At 41.7% G+C, this 18,677-nt stretch overlaps 1 protein-coding gene across 1 annotated transcript in view; it reads left to right on the top strand.

Annotated features, from left to right (window-relative positions):
• Positions 1-18,677, top strand: part of lars2 (leucyl-tRNA synthetase 2, mitochondrial) — a 90,899-nt gene that overhangs the window by 25,014 nt on the left and 47,208 nt on the right. The window contains exons 4-8 of the mRNA XM_084053774.1: positions 58-149; positions 3,484-3,544; positions 4,363-4,452; positions 6,535-6,678; positions 14,032-14,139. Coding sequence (XP_083909900.1) covers positions 58-149; positions 3,484-3,544; positions 4,363-4,452; positions 6,535-6,678; positions 14,032-14,139 — 495 coding nt within the window. The remainder of the gene's footprint in view (positions 1-57; positions 150-3,483; positions 3,545-4,362; positions 4,453-6,534; positions 6,679-14,031; positions 14,140-18,677) is intronic.

Below are 18,677 nucleotides of genomic sequence, written 5' to 3'. Positions count from 1 at the left end.
TGCTCTTGTGAAAGAAAATGAATAAAGTCATGCCACGCCTCATGCTTTTATCTGTAGGTGTTGAACCCAATGGGCTGGGATGCTTTCGGCCTCCCGGCAGAGAACGCTGCTATCGAGAGAGGCCTTGACCCCGAGGAGTGGACCAAAAGGTACAGTATGTGACAGTCCTGTCATTCACGTCCTCTTACCACACAGTAAAAGCCTCGGTGTCAGTTTGTCCATTTGTAACTCACTGGTCCATTTGGTTTCATTTGTACTCTCCCAGAGTTAAATTAAAGGTGCTTGTAGCTGAGGGTTAATGAAAGGACTGTATATGGGGGAGATTTGGCACTCGCCCCTGTTTGTCGGCTAGAACAAATGGACACAGGACCACCACCTTGGTATAGTTGACTTCCACTTTAATGACTTTAGTGACAGTATAATAGTATGACAGTCTGACAGTATGGTCTGGAATACAAAAGCAAAAACACACACGTTCATATTCATGTAAAGCAACACTGTACCAAACTAACAAATTAGCACAAAGTACAAACAATGACACAAAACTGAATTAAATAAAGAACAGAAGCACAAAACCTACAACATAAAGTACTCACTTATCAGGAATGACACATACTGCACAGAGAGGTCTGCTCTGGAGGCAAACTAACTAGACTGACACTCTGGGTCATGTTAACCTGAACACAATCCTCCTATAATTTGACTAACCTCTGTGGTGGTGGTGGTGTCTTGGGGCGCGCGACACACTGTTGCCGTGAGTGTTTGGTGCGCGCGCTCGCTCGCTCGCGACACACTGTTGCCGTGTTGCCGTCTGCGTGGTGTGTCTGTGCCTGTGTGTTCGCGCGACGGCCGTGTGTGTGTCTGCGTCGCATCTCCGTGGTGTGTGTGTGTGTGTGTCATATCCCCCTACGGGTATGGTCTAGTAAATGATAATTGGAGTAGGCTGGCTTCAATATCCAACTACCCAATAAGGCCCTTCTGTCTGTTAAGGGACTGGCATGATACACTGGAAGTAAGAACACCTTAATCATTAGTAATCATTATTGGCAACACCTGCATGGCATTTCTTACAGTGCTTAAATTTAATGTAAGCTCTATATTTTGATAGTAATCATTGTAGGATGAGTGGGAAGCAAGTAAGTAATCTGTTATTTCTCTTATCCTCTTTTCAATACAGTAGCAAATGACTTTTTTTTACCAATTCTCTTACAAAGATCTTGTATTTTCTTCTCTTTTTTTACACGCCCTCTGCTGTTTGCGTCGCGATTAATTTTGTATTAAATCGATTTAAATTGTCACCAGTTTGAATCGATTTTAATTGATTTACGATAAATCATTACATGCCTACTGTTTACTAAAGAGTTGGAGAGACTGGGAGACCCCTGTTACTGAACAAACACTATAGCAATGATTGCTGTGGGAATATACATGCTATTTTTAAAAGAGGTAGAGCCCGCAATCCAAGGCAAAGGACCACTTTATTGAGTAGCTAGACAACTTTTCGATCCTCACAGGATCCTCATCAGGTCAGTATGGATATATCAGGTCAGTGTATGGATAGATACTGACCTGATGAAGATCCTGTGGGGATCAAAACGTTGTATAGCTGCTCAATAAAGTGATCCTTTGCCTTGAAGGCGGTGTGCGGGCTCTACATCTTTTAAAATGGGTTTCCTTGGCCTAGCACCCACTGTCGATGTGCGTGTAATTAGTTATGCTTTGAATATACAGCTATTTCAAGGTAGGGCAAGTGATATTTTTTGGTTAAAACAAAAAGTATTTTGTTAAAAGTTTAAAGCACTATATTCTGATAGTAGAGTGTTTGTTAAGTAACAGGGGCCTCCCCGTCTCTCCAGCTCTTTAATAAACAGAAAATACATTTTTTGGTAGGTGACAATATTTCAGCCAATCAGAAGAGATTTATCAGCTTAATTTTTTAGTGTTCCAGTTCCCATTTTGTCAGCTCATTTCTTAGTGTCATCACTTCCAATTTCACTTGTTTAATCTGTATCCTGACTGAGTTCTCTATCCTTATTGGATAAAATTGGAAATGAAACTGAAACTGAAACGAAATGCATTTTCTGTTTTATAAAGAGCTGGAGAGACAAGAACACTCCTTTTACTGAACAAACACTCTATAGCAATGAGTACCATCAGACTATAGAGCTATTTAACACTTATTTTAACCAAAGAAAATCACTTACCCTACCTTTAACACATATACTGCCAATCCCGAGATATCTCGGGACATTAAATCCACCCGTTACCTGCGTATCCCGAGATATCTCGGGATCGTCTTTTTATGTGGTTTGATAACGAAAAAAAAATGTTTTGGTACCATCCTTGATTTTTTTTTTCCCCCATGACGCTTCCGACCCATCCTATGAGAAAATTTCCGACAACCGTTTCCGGTTCGTTTTTTATCTTGAAAAAACAGTTTTTCCCTGGTTTTGGCTAAAGATCATGGTTTTCACACGGTTTCAAAAACGAATGGTAAGCTCCGGTTGTATTTGCGAACGCGGAAGGAGGCGCGCCGAAGGCGCGCCTCCGCCCAAGTGGAGCTTACTATGAAATCCTGCTCGGCTTGTGTGTGTGTGTGTCTGTCTGTCTGTCTGTGTGCGTGCACTGCCTGTGGGCAGCCTCTAGAGTGCGCCAGAGTGCCCAGCAGGGTTTCATACACACACACACACACACACACACACACACACACACACACACACACACACACACACACACACACACACACACACACACACACACACACACACACACAGACGCCTGCACTACAGTGTGGCCATGAAGAACGCAGGAATGTAGACAATGCTCTGATTAAAATGCACACACCTGCATATTTCGAGCTGCGTTCGCTTCCAGCGTTCGCGCGTCTTACTTGTTTCTTTTCTTTGATCGACGAACGGTTATCCTCTTTGTGTTTAAAAACGATCTGATAGCCGATCGGAGGCTAAGCTAATCTAAGATGGCCGGTGGGAAAACGTCACAGCCACGTCACAGCCAAACGGATATGACGTTTGCAGCCTCTTTAAGCCGCTGATACCACAGAAGAAGAAAAAGAAAAAAAAGTGTAAACATTATGAGGGCTCGTACGTCCGTCGTTGCTGTTTATAAACACCATCCGATCGCGGATTTTAATGGATATATTTTTTTTGTGAACGGTTCAAAAGGCTATAAAACTCAAAAACGCTGGCAGTGGGTGAGTACCTTATGTATAAACTCTGGCAGGGAATGTGTTAACACTTTATTTAACAAAAATATAATCTTACAGTGCCTTTAACACTCAGGATTTTGTTGTGCACACAACTATGATGGTCTCTGTCGGGTGGAAACCTCATAAAACTGTTATTTTTCATGATTCAAATTCAAAAGTAGCATAGGAGGTGTGAGGCTCTGCCCGACAACAACCTTAAATTCTCCAATTTGTCACATGTGATCCTAATGGCTGCCCCTCTCTGTCCCTTCCTGCAGTAACATAGCCTCCATGCGGGAGCAGCTCGACAGCCTGGGGCTTTGCTTTAACTGGGACCGGGTGAGTAGGGGGGGGGCAAGACCTGAGCGGCATCTTGTACCAGGCAGGGAGCCCCACAAAAGAGGCGAAAATAGCCATTCGCTCACAATGTCTTGCATCGCGTAGATCTGCAATTTTTTCTACTCTTTTTTTTTTTTTTACAAATGTTTTTAGTGAAAGTGGTGATGCTACAGATACCAACTGTCAGTGGTTCCCAGCTTTTCTGAATCATTCAGGGCCCACTTGAAAATCTCAAAAGCGTTCTGTGGGTTCAGTCCTATATTAGGCCTGTCACAATTATTACATAATTGTCTAATCGTAATTATTTGATATAATTGCAATTCTTTTTGCATATTCCTCATAATCGTCATAATCAATTCCATGTTAAAAAAAGTCATATATTTTCCAAAAATAGTGGAAATAGCCGATCTATACGCTCAAAACGCGTCGCGATGCAACGGGTTTTGTACTTATTTCCACTATTAATGTTTATTTTTAAGTATAAAGTAATTAAATATGTGTTATTTGTCATATCTGCCCTGTGCAACTTTTGTTTAGGAAAGCTAAAAGCCAAACAGAAATGTCTTTTTTATTCATAATGTTCCATTAATCTTCAACGACAGAAACACAATTAAATCGTTAATCACAATTATTTGAGTGATGATTAATCATCAACTTAAATTTGTAATCGTGACAGCCCTATCCTATATTGCACTGATCAGAGCAATGGTTACTGAGTTATGGCCATTTGAAATGTTAGAAACTGCTGTAACACTGCTGTAGTGCCCCACGTGTGTGTGCGTAATACCTACCTACTGACCGCAGCTCTTATCTGACAGGAAGTGACCACCTGTTCCCCAGACTACTACCGCTGGACCCAGTATCTGTTCGTCAAGCTCTTCAAAGCAGGACTGGCCTATCAGAAAGAGGTAAGTCTGGGGGCGCCGATTGGCTTAGTGGTTTAAGGCGCATATAGTGTCGCGAGCCTGACTGTTGGCTTCCACAATTTTCAAATACTTCCCTCATACAGTAGCTCTGAAAATGATCAAGTGATAAAGCGGATGTGAAGCCTCATCCTTACTTCTGAGACACGCATTTAAACCACCTTAATTTGTGGTTCATTTGGGCCCTGACCGCTGGCCTAGCAGTCCGGGCAGCTAGGCTCCAATGTCGCGGGTTCGAGTCCCGATCCCGTCGATTTTTGCTGTGTGTCACTCCCCATTTCCTGTCTATCTACTGTATACTATCAATCAAGGTGGAAAAAAGCCAAAAGAAAGAAAAAATCTGATTTCGGCTGCCATCGTGAACATAGTCTATGTATAATGACTGTTAATGTGGTTTGAAGGCTTTAGATGTGAGGTAGAAGACAAGGGGACCTGCTCAGCTGTGGCTGATTTTAAAGAACATGAACATTCAGAATGCTGGCAGCATGCCATATCTTTGATTCATAATCAGTGGGGAGTCTAGACTCCTGATTAAATCAGCAAATTTTAATGCCTTAGTGCCTAATGAGAATTCTACTGTAGTCTGTATGTCTTTTTCATTGTGACTCTTTGTGCGTGGGGTTTGCATCATGTTTACTATTGCAGACTCACTCCCAATGTTCCGCCGTAACTTGAACGACTCACCTCCTCAGACTCCCCCTCAGCCTTTAGCACATACAACTTTGCCCGCCGTCGACGAGATTTCTCGTTTTTCTCTTAATGGCGTTGCACGCCGCCGACGAGAAAAACACGTTTTTTATATAAACGATTATAAATACACGATCGCGCTTGTTCTCTGTGCCATCCTTGATTTTTTTTTCTCTTCCACTTGCTTCCCACTCATCCTATGTGAAAATATCCGTAAACCGTTTCCTGTTTTATCTTGAGTTAACTGGTTTTGCCCTGGTTCTGGCTAGACATGGTAGTTTTCACAAGGGATAATTAAACGAACGGGAAAGCTCCGGTTATATTTTCTTTTCTCTGGACGACGAACAGTTATCCCCTTTATGTTTACCAACGGTCTGACACGCGATCATATATAAATGTTCTGTGGCCAGCGGGGGGGGGGGGGGATACGTGCATATTGCCGGATATGGTGCCTGGTGCGCTGGTGAAAATTACCTCTCGACAACTTGTCTCTTAACCCTTAGCCCTCTGGATGCTGGGACATTGATCGTGTGTGTTTATAAACACGATCCGAACATGGATTATAATGGCTATAACATTTCTGTGACCGGTTGAAAAGGTAATAAAACACGAAAAACTCTGGCAGTTATAGAGTTAACATAAGTATAACTAAATGCATTTGAAATGAAATAAAAATGTTACTTTTCAGGATTCCAATTAAAAAATAGCAAAAATAGCAGATCTACAAGCTCAAAACGCGCCCTGGTGCGACGCGTTTTGCTACTTTCTTTTGATACTTTTTTTTTGCTACTTTTTGTGTGACATAGAATGGCGATTCATTTACGAAAAAAATGGAATACGGAGATAAGAGGGGTGTCTGCCCGACAGTAAATGCAATGTGGCCCTCTGGAGTGAGTGTGGAAATATAGTGGCCCTCTCCATCATCAAAGTTGCCCACCCCTGCTTTAGCACTTCACTCTCCCCCCATACCCCTTCCTGACACTTTGTCTTCCATGTTATGCTTAGCGACTGACCTAGATATCACTGTACGACCATGCAGACAAACCTTAGTCCAGACCTTAGTAGAAAAACAAGCCTGAGTCACAAAAACATGAGAACAAAATGTGTTCTCATGTTTTCATTACTCAGGCTTGTTTTTCTTGACCACAATGTTAAAATGTAATTTAAGATAGCATGTTATAATACAGATGCTACTGTAGATTCATTGTTTACCTGGTATCGTATAGATGATTATTACCTGTGATCCCATACAGAGGCACTACACCGTCTCTCTGCATTTGATGTACTGTATGTGTTTACCTCGCTTATTGTAAGTTGCTCTGGATAAGAGCTTCTGCTAAATGGCTAAATTGTGCGTGTGTGTGTCTGTGTGTGTTCTAGGCGCTGGTGAACTGGGATCCCGTGGATCACACAGTGTTGGCTGATGAGCAGGTGGATGAGAGCGGGCGTTCCTGGAGGTCCGGGGCTCTGGTGGAACACAAGCTGCTCAAACAATGGTTCATCAAGACCACCAATTATGCCAAGGTGGGGGTCTCTGATTGCTGTGTGTTGGTGTGTAGGCTGTGAGTGAAATTAGGGTTGTCAAATTTGGCAAAACATTGCCAAAAAAAGAATATTCCTTTTTTTATATATACCGCAGACTTCCCTTTCTCTCTCTTTCTTTTTCTCTCTAGCTCTCTTGTGAGATCAAATGAATGATTCATATATCTTATTATTCTATAGCCTCATTTTGATAAGCTTAGGTAATTAAATGGTTTAGATACAAGCCAAACTTGCGCGGAGAACAAACATCGCTCCAAGCAACATGCTATGATGGAGCAACCTTTACCTTGGCATGAAACAGGAAATTATAATCAAGCCAATCTATTCAGACTCATTATAGCCTACCTACACTTTTACAACGTTCTTCTTTAATCAAAAGGAAGGTACACAGTTCCGAGAAATGTGACAACAAGGACGTTTTCTTTTTCTTTTTTCTTCTTTTCAAATCTCAATTTTGACAGTCGAGAATGTGTTTGACATTTGAATATATATTTGAATTATGGAATATTCGTTGACAGCCACTTTAGTCGTTGTCTAAGTAAACACATGTGTCACTGTTAGATTGTGTCTAGTTATGATTAGCTTTGTATTGTGTCTAGTTATGATTAGCTTTGTATTGTGTCTAGTTATGATTAGCTTTGTATTGTGTCTAGTTATGATTAGCTTTGGATTGTGTCTAGTTATGATTAGCTGGATTTATACCCGCATTTATTTATTTAAGGTAGATTTTTTTAGATTTAGTCGTTATGCCAATTGATTCCTCCCCACACACATGTCTGTGTTGTCACTGCTGTTGTATCCTACTGCCTCACCTGTCAGTGAGGATACCTGCATTTATAGTAATGACCACTCCAGTGGAAATGTATTTTCTAACGCAGTGTATCCGTTTTCCATAGTTGCAGATGCATTCTCTTAGCTTGTATTAACATGGTGTGTGTGTTACAAAGGATAATGACGTCTGGCATGAGATCACCACCACCTAATCTGTCACAGCATGACTTATACTGTACATGCTGAACCCAACCCGGCATAGAGACAGAACTAGATTCAAGCTGAGAGAGATATAGGGAAAATAACTAGCGGGAATTGCTGGCATCAAATCAAGCAGCAGGCTCCTGTGTCGTCAATCGAGGCTGACACTTCAGTAGCGAGCAGCAGCTCTGCAATCAGGGTTGCCAGATCTGCTTATTATAATTTCCCCGCAAGATTTTCTTTGAAAATAGCCGATCTACAAGCTCACAACGCGTCGCATCGCGACGCGTTGTGGACTTGTAGATCTGCTATTTTCAAATAGCTGATGTATATGTTAAAGTGCTCATGTGGCCCATAGTTGCTTCTTTTGGGCTGGTTTTCCTAGACCTGGTTGCTTGTTTCTCTCACAGAATCTGGCAACACTGACTGCAATCACAGCCCTAGAGAGTGGAGACTGCCCTCCCCATGCCATGTGGTGGTGAGACAGAGACACGCTCTGGCTGATACTCTGCCACAGTGGTTCTCAAACTTTTTCGTGCCGCGGACCCCCAAATTGTATTTGGCCGCGGACCCCCACCTGAAAATATGTTTTGCCAGGGACCCCCAGAAGCAAAGATTTGAGTTCAAAATGTTCTTAAATGCCTTTAAAAAATATATATTTAAAGATTTGGACATATTTTCGAGATTTTTCTAAAAAAAAGCAGATCTGCAGATCTGCTATTTTTGAATAGCCAAAGTATAAAGGGATAAAGTGGTTAAAATGATTGTGACGCTTTATTAACTAATTTTGCTGGGGACCCCCTGGTACCCCCCCAAGGACCCCTGGGGGTCCCCGGACCCCACTTTGAGAACCAACAGACAGACAGGCAGACAGACGAGATGCAGGAGTCAACGCCACACATTCGCAGGTTGAAATGACCCTCTCACATCCCATTGAGATGCACAGCAGTCATCCAAGTGGAAACGTCACATGCACTTTGTGTGCCAATACATAAAGGTGTACATGTGTAGGCTGTAGGTTATGTATTGAATGGGCTTCATTCATATGTAGCTGTAACACATGGTGCACACAGAGCCAGTCAGCCTTCTGAGGCAAGATGATTGAAGCATGGAGCTACTGTAGGGCTGCAACTATCCAGTATCTTATTAGCCATTATTCTATTGATTACTAATCAATTATTATTATTTATTGTTTCCAATAATTGAGAAGCCCGATGTATCGAATGAATGAATGACATTTTTATTTTTGTGTCATGCCACCATTTTGGCCCATCCCATATGGGATTATATGACACATTAAGCAAAAAGAATAAATATTATCATCACAATATCATCACAATATCAGTATTGGTATTTGGTCAAAATATTGTGATACAAAATTGGAACCGAAGAAAAAAAAAACTGATCCCTCTCCTGATTGGATGAAATTGGGTAGCCCACCTGAAAATGAAATTTCTGCTGGAGAGACGGGGAGACCCATGTCACTGAACATAAACACTCTATATAGCAATGATTACTATCTGAATAGGGCTTTTACAATCTTTTTTTTGTTTTTTTTACCAAAATATATCACTTACACTCAGTGTTGATTTCGTCGACTAAAACTATGACGAAAAATGTTTGTCGACTACCTTTTTCCACTGACGAAAACTAATTAAAAACTAAGCTTCGATGGCTAAGACTAAATATATTGACAATTTCGTCAACAAATAAAAACTAGACCAAAATGTTTGGGAGGGACTAGTGGAGAATGGATCCAGTAGAACTAAAAGACAAGTCATTTTATGCTTGGTTGCACTCTGGCGTTGTGCTCTGGAAATAGCCGATCTACAAGCTCACAACGCGTCGCACTGCGACGCGTTGTGAGCTTGTAGATCGGCTATTTTCAGCATGCAACCAAGTGTAAAATCAAGGCCTGCCAAAAATCATTTAGTCGACTATAATCTTATGACAACTAAAACTAGACAGTAAAACATTTCAGACCACTAAAATATGACTAAAACTAATTGGAATATGCTGTCAAAATCAACACTACTGCAATGAGCAACTGTACTGTATGTCACAAAAATAAAACATGCCGGTATTGATCAAAGTAATTGACAAAGCTCTGAGGCGTGCTGCACCGCATCGATTTACTGAGTCAACCGTTCCTGTCGTGGATTCCCGTCTCTTAACTGTGCCATGGAGAATGGAGATTATAAACTCATAACGGCGTGTTCCCTCCCGTAGGAAATCACTGCGTTCAGTACAGGAGATGTCTGTGTTAATTTATTCAAAGACTGGAAGTCAATCCCCATTAGAAATCTCAACAAGGGTGAATTACACACCCAGCCCTTGGTTTGCATTTTGTGATGTTAAAGGGATAGTTCACCCCCAAAATGACTTTTTTCCTATTGATTAGTCACCCCATGGAGACTTGAATTCATTGATAATTTTGTCTTTTGTCGCATTCCTAGGCCAATAATTTGATGACCTAACGCTGGTCATCAAATTATTGGCTTAGGAATGCGACAAAAAAAAGAACCATGAATTCAAGTCTCCATGGGGTGACTAATCAATAGAAAAAAAGAAATGTTTTGAGTGAACTGGCGTGAGCTTGTTTTTGCTGTTTTTGAAAGTTTTTGACAATTATTGAAAGTTTAAATTATGGCTTAAGTGATTAAAACCAGCAAAAGATTTCCCCACAATACGGATGCTGGGGTTTAAGTCGTTAAAAGATAATATAACATTAACGGGTATTGCATAACAGGGTGGGGCATTCATTCCCAACTTGCATCGTTCCCTAGTTGTCCGGTCCATTCCGTTTTGATTCCGTCCCGGGTTTTGTGATGTTACATATTGGCAAAGTCAGCTTTGTTTTCACTTGCTTATGCACTAAAAGAGTGACTTTGAGACCTGTTTCACCGCGCAATGTAAGCCAATGAGGACTTCTTATTTTTGGATGATCGATTTCTAATGAAGGGAGCAACGGAGTAAGATGTCTCGCCAGTTGGATTAGTTACATCATGACAAGGTAACCACAACACGACCCAAACTTCTAAGTGTCATCGCACTTCAAAGAAAAAAGGCTTTGTGCACAAACCATCAAAGCCCGGCATCCGCTTTTGGAGTGTCAGGCGGTGTGAGCAGCCAGTCACCACATGCACGCCTGTCCGTATCAGAGGTACCAGAGGAGGAGGCGAGAGCCTCACACTGTCACAGCATGTTCCTGTGAGTCTAATTTACTGTGAGGAGGAGGAGAAGGAGGTGTGAAGCAGGGAGGGAAAGGAGGAAGGTTTCACAGAGGGAAGAAGGCGAAGCCAACAACGGCGAGAGAGCAGGAGAAGAAACGAGGAGGGCTGTTAGGGCTGAGTGTGCCGCACAAAACACTCTAATTGGTTTTGTGTGTGTGTGTGTGTGTGTGTGTGTGTGTGTGTGTGTGTGTGTGTGTGTGTGTGTGTGTGTGTGTGTGTGTGTGTGTGTGTGTGTGTGTGTGTGTGTGTGTGTGTGTGTGTGTGTGTGTGTGTGTGTGTGTGTGTGTGTGTGTGTGTGTGTGTGCGCTCGTATTACTATACTTGTGACGGCCAAATGTCCCCACAAGAATAGTAGAGTTTGTGATATGGGCATTGAGAGGATAATATTCCTGGTCCTATACAAAAGAAATTATTGTTTTTATGCTTAAAATAGATTTTAGTTAGACTCAGATTAGGATTAGGCATTGGGTTGGAGTTATGCCTGATTTATAGTGTGTTAAAAATTGAATCTTTTACTTAGAAAAGGGTGGCCACACATCTCCCAGAACATTAGTTGTCCAATTGCCTCCAAATTCGGCACAAATACCGGTCATGGGTCAGGAATTTCAAGTGGCTACTTTTACGACATTGTATTTGTGTACATGTGTAATAATCAGTATGTTTTCGTAATGTTTGGCCCACATTTTGGCCACTAGGGCACCCGGCCATCACACACTCTTGCTATTAGGCTTGCTTTTTGGCTGCAGAATTTACGGAGCCATTGAGATGAAAAGAGCTGTGCCATCTCCATCACTCCATCGAGCCACAAACATAGGCTTTTTGACCCCTCATTGACGCAACTCTTCTATGTCAATGGCTTAGGAATTGTATACATCGCATCGAATCTGTGTGCATGTCAAAGTCTGACATGCTTTCACATAATTTGTTGGTACGAGGTGGCTTTCACGGAGCAACGTAGGAAAAGGGCAAACGTCAAAAGGGCACTTTTTTCTAGCTTGTAAAATTGGCGTTCTAAGATTGTGATATCCTCCCAATTATAGTAATACAAACGCACACGCGAGCCGTTAACACCAAACGCGTGCATGTGTGGGCAGGGCGTCTGAGCCTGTATCCGTGTGTGCATGTTTACTGTATGTGTAAGTAAGTAAATTGTATTTATAAAGCACCTTTCGAAACAATGTTACAAAGTGCTGTACAATGAACAACAATATAAACAATCAAGTAAAAACAAATTAAAACAAAGCACATAACAGAAATAGCACAACAAGAAGGAAAGCAAAACCGATGACCTGCACAAGTGGGTCAGGTAAAAACTTCATAAGACAAAATGCTTACAAAACAAATGTGTTTTAAACAAGTTCTTGAAACCGTCAACTGACTCAGCATTTTTTATCGCCAAGGGTAGAGCGTTCCTCAGTGTAGGAGCAAACACTGCAAAGGCCCGGTCACCCTCAGTTTTAAGTTTGGTTGTGGGTATTTCCAGAAGGCCTTTGTCAGAGGACCTGAGTGTACAAATGGTATGTGTGTGTGTGTGTGTTTGTACAGTAATGTGTGCTGGAGTGTTAGTATATAATATTAAAGAGAGATGATTTGTGTCCAGTAACTGCTGATGGATGAGTCCTGTTGGGCTTCTTCTGTGAACTTCCTCATGATGCCAAGTGCAATATGGGATATTGGGCAAGTGCAATATTGTACCTAGTGGATAGTTTCCCGTGGTCCCCTCTTATTGTAAGGTTGCAAGACTTTTATCTTAAGTTTTATTATTGTAGGTATTATGGATGTTTTTATTTGACAACAGACTGTGATGACTTGACTATGACACACTAACAGTTTACGACATAGTGGCTCTATCTGTATTTCTTTCTTGATGCTGCTATTTGTTTTAAGCGGATGCACTAAACAAAATTGTGTTGTTCCATACAGTGACAATAAACATCTTATCTTATCTTAAAAGGACCTCATTCTAATCTCAGATTATGATGAGATGACAGACGATGTTCAATTTCACGCATAATCGCCCATTTGCACTCGCTCATACACGGTGACTCGTCACGACCCAGCGTTGACCTGGAAATGTGTTTTGTGTATTACTTGTCACCTGCTGTGTCACTCATCTCACACACTGACTCCATCATCTCCATTAGCATGTCGCCACTGTTGGGTGGAAACCTTGTATGTCCAAACGTTTTTCAGCAAAAAAAAATAACCTGTGTTCCAGTATATTCAATGTAGTTATTATTTAGTCTTTTTAATACTTTTCATTGGTTCAGGATTTTTTAAACCCACAGACAGACTTAACCAACTGCAAGCTCACAACGTGTCGTGATGTGACGCTGTGAGTTTGTAGATCGGCTATTTTAGCTACTTTTGCATTACACTATGTCGAAGTAGGGCATTCATTTAAGAACGAAAGAAAAAAACATAAAAAGTTGGAATATGGAGATTAAAGGTTTCAGAGTTTGAAAATGTGGTCACCCTAGAAAAAAACCTAGAATGTTACAGACAGACGAAGGAAGAGATAGGACATCTCTGGCCCCCAGACACGTTCATAATGCAGAGCTTAAAAATCACTCGCACCATTTGGCAAAAAGAGAGAGTGTGTGTGTGTGTGTGTGTGTATGTGTGTGTGCATGCACGCGTGCATGCGTGTGAGTGAGTGCGCGTGTGTGGATCTGACTTGGCTTGCAAATATGGAGAGAATAATGTGTATGTGTGTGTTACACAGAGAGAGAGAGAGAGAGAGAGAGAGAGAGAGAGAGAAACCGAGAAAGAAAGCTTTATATGTTGTTACTTTGAGATATCCAGGAAAGTGGGTTGAGTAAAGGTCAGGGCTTTTGAAGATGGCTCTCTGAGTGCATAATGTGACCCGGTCCAGTCGGCTGCTTTGTCCAAATAAATTGGCTGGCCTTTTGTGAGAGCCCCAGTCAAGGAGAAAACCCAACGAGACAGAGACATTATTCTACTTACTCAGAGAGCTGATTAGGAATTTGTTCTCCTGCTCACTCTGAAAGTAGAGAGACAACTTTCATTTCATTTTTTTCCTACGCTCTAACTCCAGTCTTTTACAAATCAAACAGGAAGTCCAGTAGGAAGCTGTCTGACCTGTCCGTCCTTCCTTCCTTCCTTGCAGCCTCTCCTGGACGCGTTGGCAGAGCTCCCAGAGTGGTACGGGGTCAAGTCCATGCAGGCCAACTGGATCGGAGACTGCAACGGATGCTTCTTTGACTTCAAGCTTAAGGTAGAACAGACCTCGGACGCTGCCTCCCTCTCTCTTTCTTTCTGTCCGTGCACCGTGATATCATCAGCATGATGGCACGGTCACACAAATACCCGTAATGGTCCATTTAGTTCCGTTTGATGCACCAAACAGACTTCTACTTATTATTACCGACTGATTGTCGAATGAAGTCGGGAGGCAGAGGCAGTGGTGGAAGAAGTGCTCAGATTCTTTACTTTAATTAAAAGCAGCAATACCACAATATGAAAATGCTCTGTTACAAGTAAAAGGCCTGTATTCAACATTTTACTTAAGTAAAAGTACAAAAGTATTGGCAGCTAGATACACTTTACAGAACCAAAGTAAAGGTACTCAAATGTTTCAAATGTTGTCTTTATTTTTTAAAGCCCACGTTGTGAGCTTGTAGATCTGCTATCTCTTTTAAAATCTTTTTATTGGAATTTTTTGTTGCCTGTAGATCTGCAATTTCCGTTTTGTAATAATAATCGAAGTCTGCAACGCAACTACTGTAGTAACAAAGTACAACTATTTGCCTCTGAAATGTAGTGGAGTGAACGTATCAAATATATACTCAAGTAAAAGTCCCTCAAAATTGTACTAGTTACTTGTCACCACTGGTCTTAGGTAGCTATAGTTACTCCGAAGACGTTGAGCCGAAACCCAAAAAAACACGTCGAAGAGGCAATTTACACCAACAAGCGAGGCCCGGGATTAGTTTCTATTGAGCTCTTGTTAAAGGTGTTATTTTCCAGCATTTTGTTTGTTCCCTTGCGGAGCGAGGAAACAAGCTTTGAAAGCCCAGCAGGGAGGGGCTCTGTGATCAAGCCCCATTCTAGCAGTCTGCTAGAGGAGAGCAGTGGCTTCACTGTTGACTTATTCACTTCCTCATTAAAACATCTTATCATCATATTTCTGGCGGTGAGGAAAGGGCAACGAGGCTCTGAGTTTGTGTGTGTGCGCGCGCATGCGTGTGTGTGTGTGTGTGTGTGTGTTTGAGAGAATGCGTCAATGAGAGTGTCTGCGTGTAGGAGAGAGTGTGTGTGCGTGCGTGCGTGTTTTGTATGGATGAAATTGTGTGAGTGCTTGTGTGTCTATGGGTGTCTGTGTGTATTTGCATGGGTGAAATTGAGTGTGCGGGAAGGGTTTTGTCATAAATCAGGTGTAAGCCTAGAGGAATAGGTAATTAAAAGCTGAGCCCAGAGGCCATTTAGGAGAGGGGAGAAGCTAGGCTTCCTTTCACATCTTTAATAATGTCAAGAGTTCTCTTCTCTCTGTTATTACCCACAGCATGTGAGCGTATTAGCATCTGTCAGTTTAACAACGTATCTATTTAGCATCTCAACCCCCTTTTTTCCCCCACCTCGAATAAGTTGGGTCTTTCCTTCTCTTCTTTTAAATATATGTGTAACATTCATTAAGAACAAACAGAATGAACAGAAGTCAGATTTAAAGTCATGTCGGTGTCCCACGACAGTGACGACACCATGGCGCGCTCCATTTTAGTAGTCTCTTTGGTGAGGCCTAAGTAGCTCCGTTGTTAGAACTGCCATTCCTAGAATTCCCTTTGAAACAGCATCGGGGAAGTACCACTCCAAAAGGCATATGAAAGGAATTATGCACCGTCTGTCGTACAAATTCTTATTCCCCCGCAGCTTCCTTGTGTCCTGACGGCTGCACCCGACAACTGACGCAGGCTAGGCCTGGGTTGGCAACCCGGCCTGCCGGAGACCTGCGCTCCAAGGACAGCCCATAGAGTTATAATATATCTAGAGAACGGATGGCCCGACCCCACCTACGGTATTCATTTCTAATGAAAGTTGCTCACCAGCACATGAAGCACCCGGAAGTACACTCTTCTTCCACATTTGAGCACCAACTTTTGGTGGCCAAATGCGGAAGACTTGAGCACCGATCAGGCGCACTAGGGTTTCAAACATTAGAAGCATGCGCAGTATAGCGTTTTAAATGCGGAAGTCTTGCAATCCCAGATTTGACCACCAGGTGACGCGGCTTCACTATTCCAGCGTAGTTCTGGAGGCTCGGCACAGCCAGGGAGCCTACAAAGAGTCAAGAGTCGTAAAGTAGGCGTTTCTCGTTACCTTTTCATGATTGGTCGAAGGACTTGCTAATGAGATGATTTTCCCATGCTCTGTAATCGCACCCCATGCTCTGGACGGGCGGAACAGCTCCGGTCACAGAAATGGATAGGTCACCACATTCAGCGCAACACTCTGAAACTTTGTTTTGCTTTTATATAACTATGGGGTTTCCTATAGTGCTTGCCAACGTGTCGTCACCACGGGGGGGCGTGGCATTGTAGCTGCAGACATACTGGTGGGGGTCAATGTTAAGTCAACCTGTTTATACCCCACCAAGATGTCCGCGCTACCAAATGACACTTGTTGACGCCCCCTTCAGGATTTTTTGGTACGCACTAATAGGTGAGAGAGAAAAGGCAGAGAAGCTAGTGCACATCTGATTTATTTAAAATCATTCTTGTTGTCGTGGAATCAGTTGCTGCACACTATGTCTGCCTCCATGATATCGATGATATAAACTAAGCAACATATTGCACACACAATAATAGGTAGTCTGGTCTTATTGGACAAGGTTTACTATGTTTATATAAAAAATACAGTAAATACATAACCTGACCTTAGTAGGTCTTACTAGGCCAGCCCAATTCTTGATGGTTAAGGAAAAATATTGAGGGGAAAAAAAAAACTTCTCTGACACCGCTAAGCTGACACTAAGCGGCCGTAACAAAGTATTTCATTTATTTTAACTGCCAATACATGTGTGTTACAGAAGCACGGCCGAATGCCTAATGATCATTTCCTAAGGCTGCACATTACGCCTGCTTTGATGGGGCAGTAATTCATTCAAATTTGCCTATTTAGGCAATTCATAATAATTGACAGCCCTATATTGCACAACCAAGTAATAAGAAGAAAGCAACATATTGCATAACTCCTCGCATCATTCCACTAAACTATTGCACAACCCTTTTGTAGCCTCAAGCAGCATTCATTATTTCCAGATTTAATTGAGGGTACTTAGTAATGCGTTTTTAAAAGGAATCAGTTTAGAGACTGGCCGACTGTTTACTGCCTGCCAGAGTTCATGAGAGTTCACAGCATTGAGAACACGAGACGGGTCAGGAAATAATGTCTGTACTAGTGGGAACAGACTGCTCATGTCGTGGCTTTTTCTTTTTTGGCTGCAACACATACGTAGTTAATATACTACCCAAACCTTCAAAAATACATTATGAATTAACTACTAAAGCCCTATTTAAAAAATAGGGAAAAATTATTTTCCGTATTTTGTATTTCTTTCAAAACAAATACAGTAAATGTAAACTCAAAATTTTGGGAAAAAAAAGAAAAAACCCTGACCCATAAAATACATACTCCTTCCAACCTCTGAACTTTTCTTCGTAAGGGGAGGTGATATAACTATTCTAGTCAAGTCACCTTTATTTGTATAGCACATTTAAAAACAACAGAAGTTGACCCAAAGTGCTTTCCATTCACAATGGCATCATAACGACCTCATAAAATGTAACATAGTAAAAGAAACATAAAAGCAATACCTCATACAAATACAGCATAATTAAAAGAACATAAAAGCAATACAAAAAAATACAATAATATATAATTATTTATATATAATATATAAATAATAAATTCAATGGCCAGAGTAGGTCATAGAAATGACATTCATTTTCACTTTTTTATGTTTTTTGGGGGGTTTTATGACCTCAATTAGACCCAAAAAAACTGAACTTTGAACATTCTGTGGATTTTCTGTGATTGTCACAGTCCATTAATTAAAGAGGGGGAGCAGAGGCGATGATTGACAGTCAAAATCCCTTAACAGCGACACCCATAGGCAAAGATTTATTTTTTAATTGCAGTTGAAAAGGCTTTAGAAATCAGAGAGAAAAAAGGCCCGGTCAACAGAAAAGGCCCGGTCACCATTCGTTTTAAGGCTTGTTGAGGGAATTGCAAGGAAAATTTGGGAAGACGACCTAAGTCAGGAGGTGCATAAACCAGATCAGAAATGTACTGTGGTGTGAGGCCATTTAAGGCTTTAAAATGTTGAAATCAATACGATGTTTCACTGGTAGCCAGTGCAGTTAGGCCAGAACCGGAGTAATGTGCTCTCGCTTCCTAGTTCCAGTCAAGAGTCTGGCAGCTGAATTTTGGGCCATCAAAAACTACAAATGTACCTCATTCTGAACTTCTGATGGCCGGTGTCAGAACGTTTCCTCTGAACCCGTGCACCTCCAGATGGTCTGACTCTCCCAACTATATTTCGGAAAGCCTGTCCATGTAACCAGATTTTCCAACATCGGAAGGAGCATGTATTGGCGGTGTTGACTTTAACCTAGCGAGCATCAGAGTCCCTGGGAAATATCTGTCTCTTTTCTCTTGTCTTGTCATGTCTTCTGTCCTCTTCCCTGGTGAGTAGACCAGGGAATCCCTGGCCGCTGGGTGATAATTGGCTCTCTTCTCTTCTATGGCTGACTTTGG

This window comes from Gymnoscopelus microlampas (assembly GCF_963454915.1).
Source record: "Gymnoscopelus microlampas genome assembly, chromosome: 3".
NCBI lineage: Eukaryota > Metazoa > Chordata > Actinopteri > Myctophiformes > Myctophidae > Gymnoscopelus > Gymnoscopelus microlampas.
This window is presented reverse-complemented; position numbering and strand designations above follow the sequence as displayed.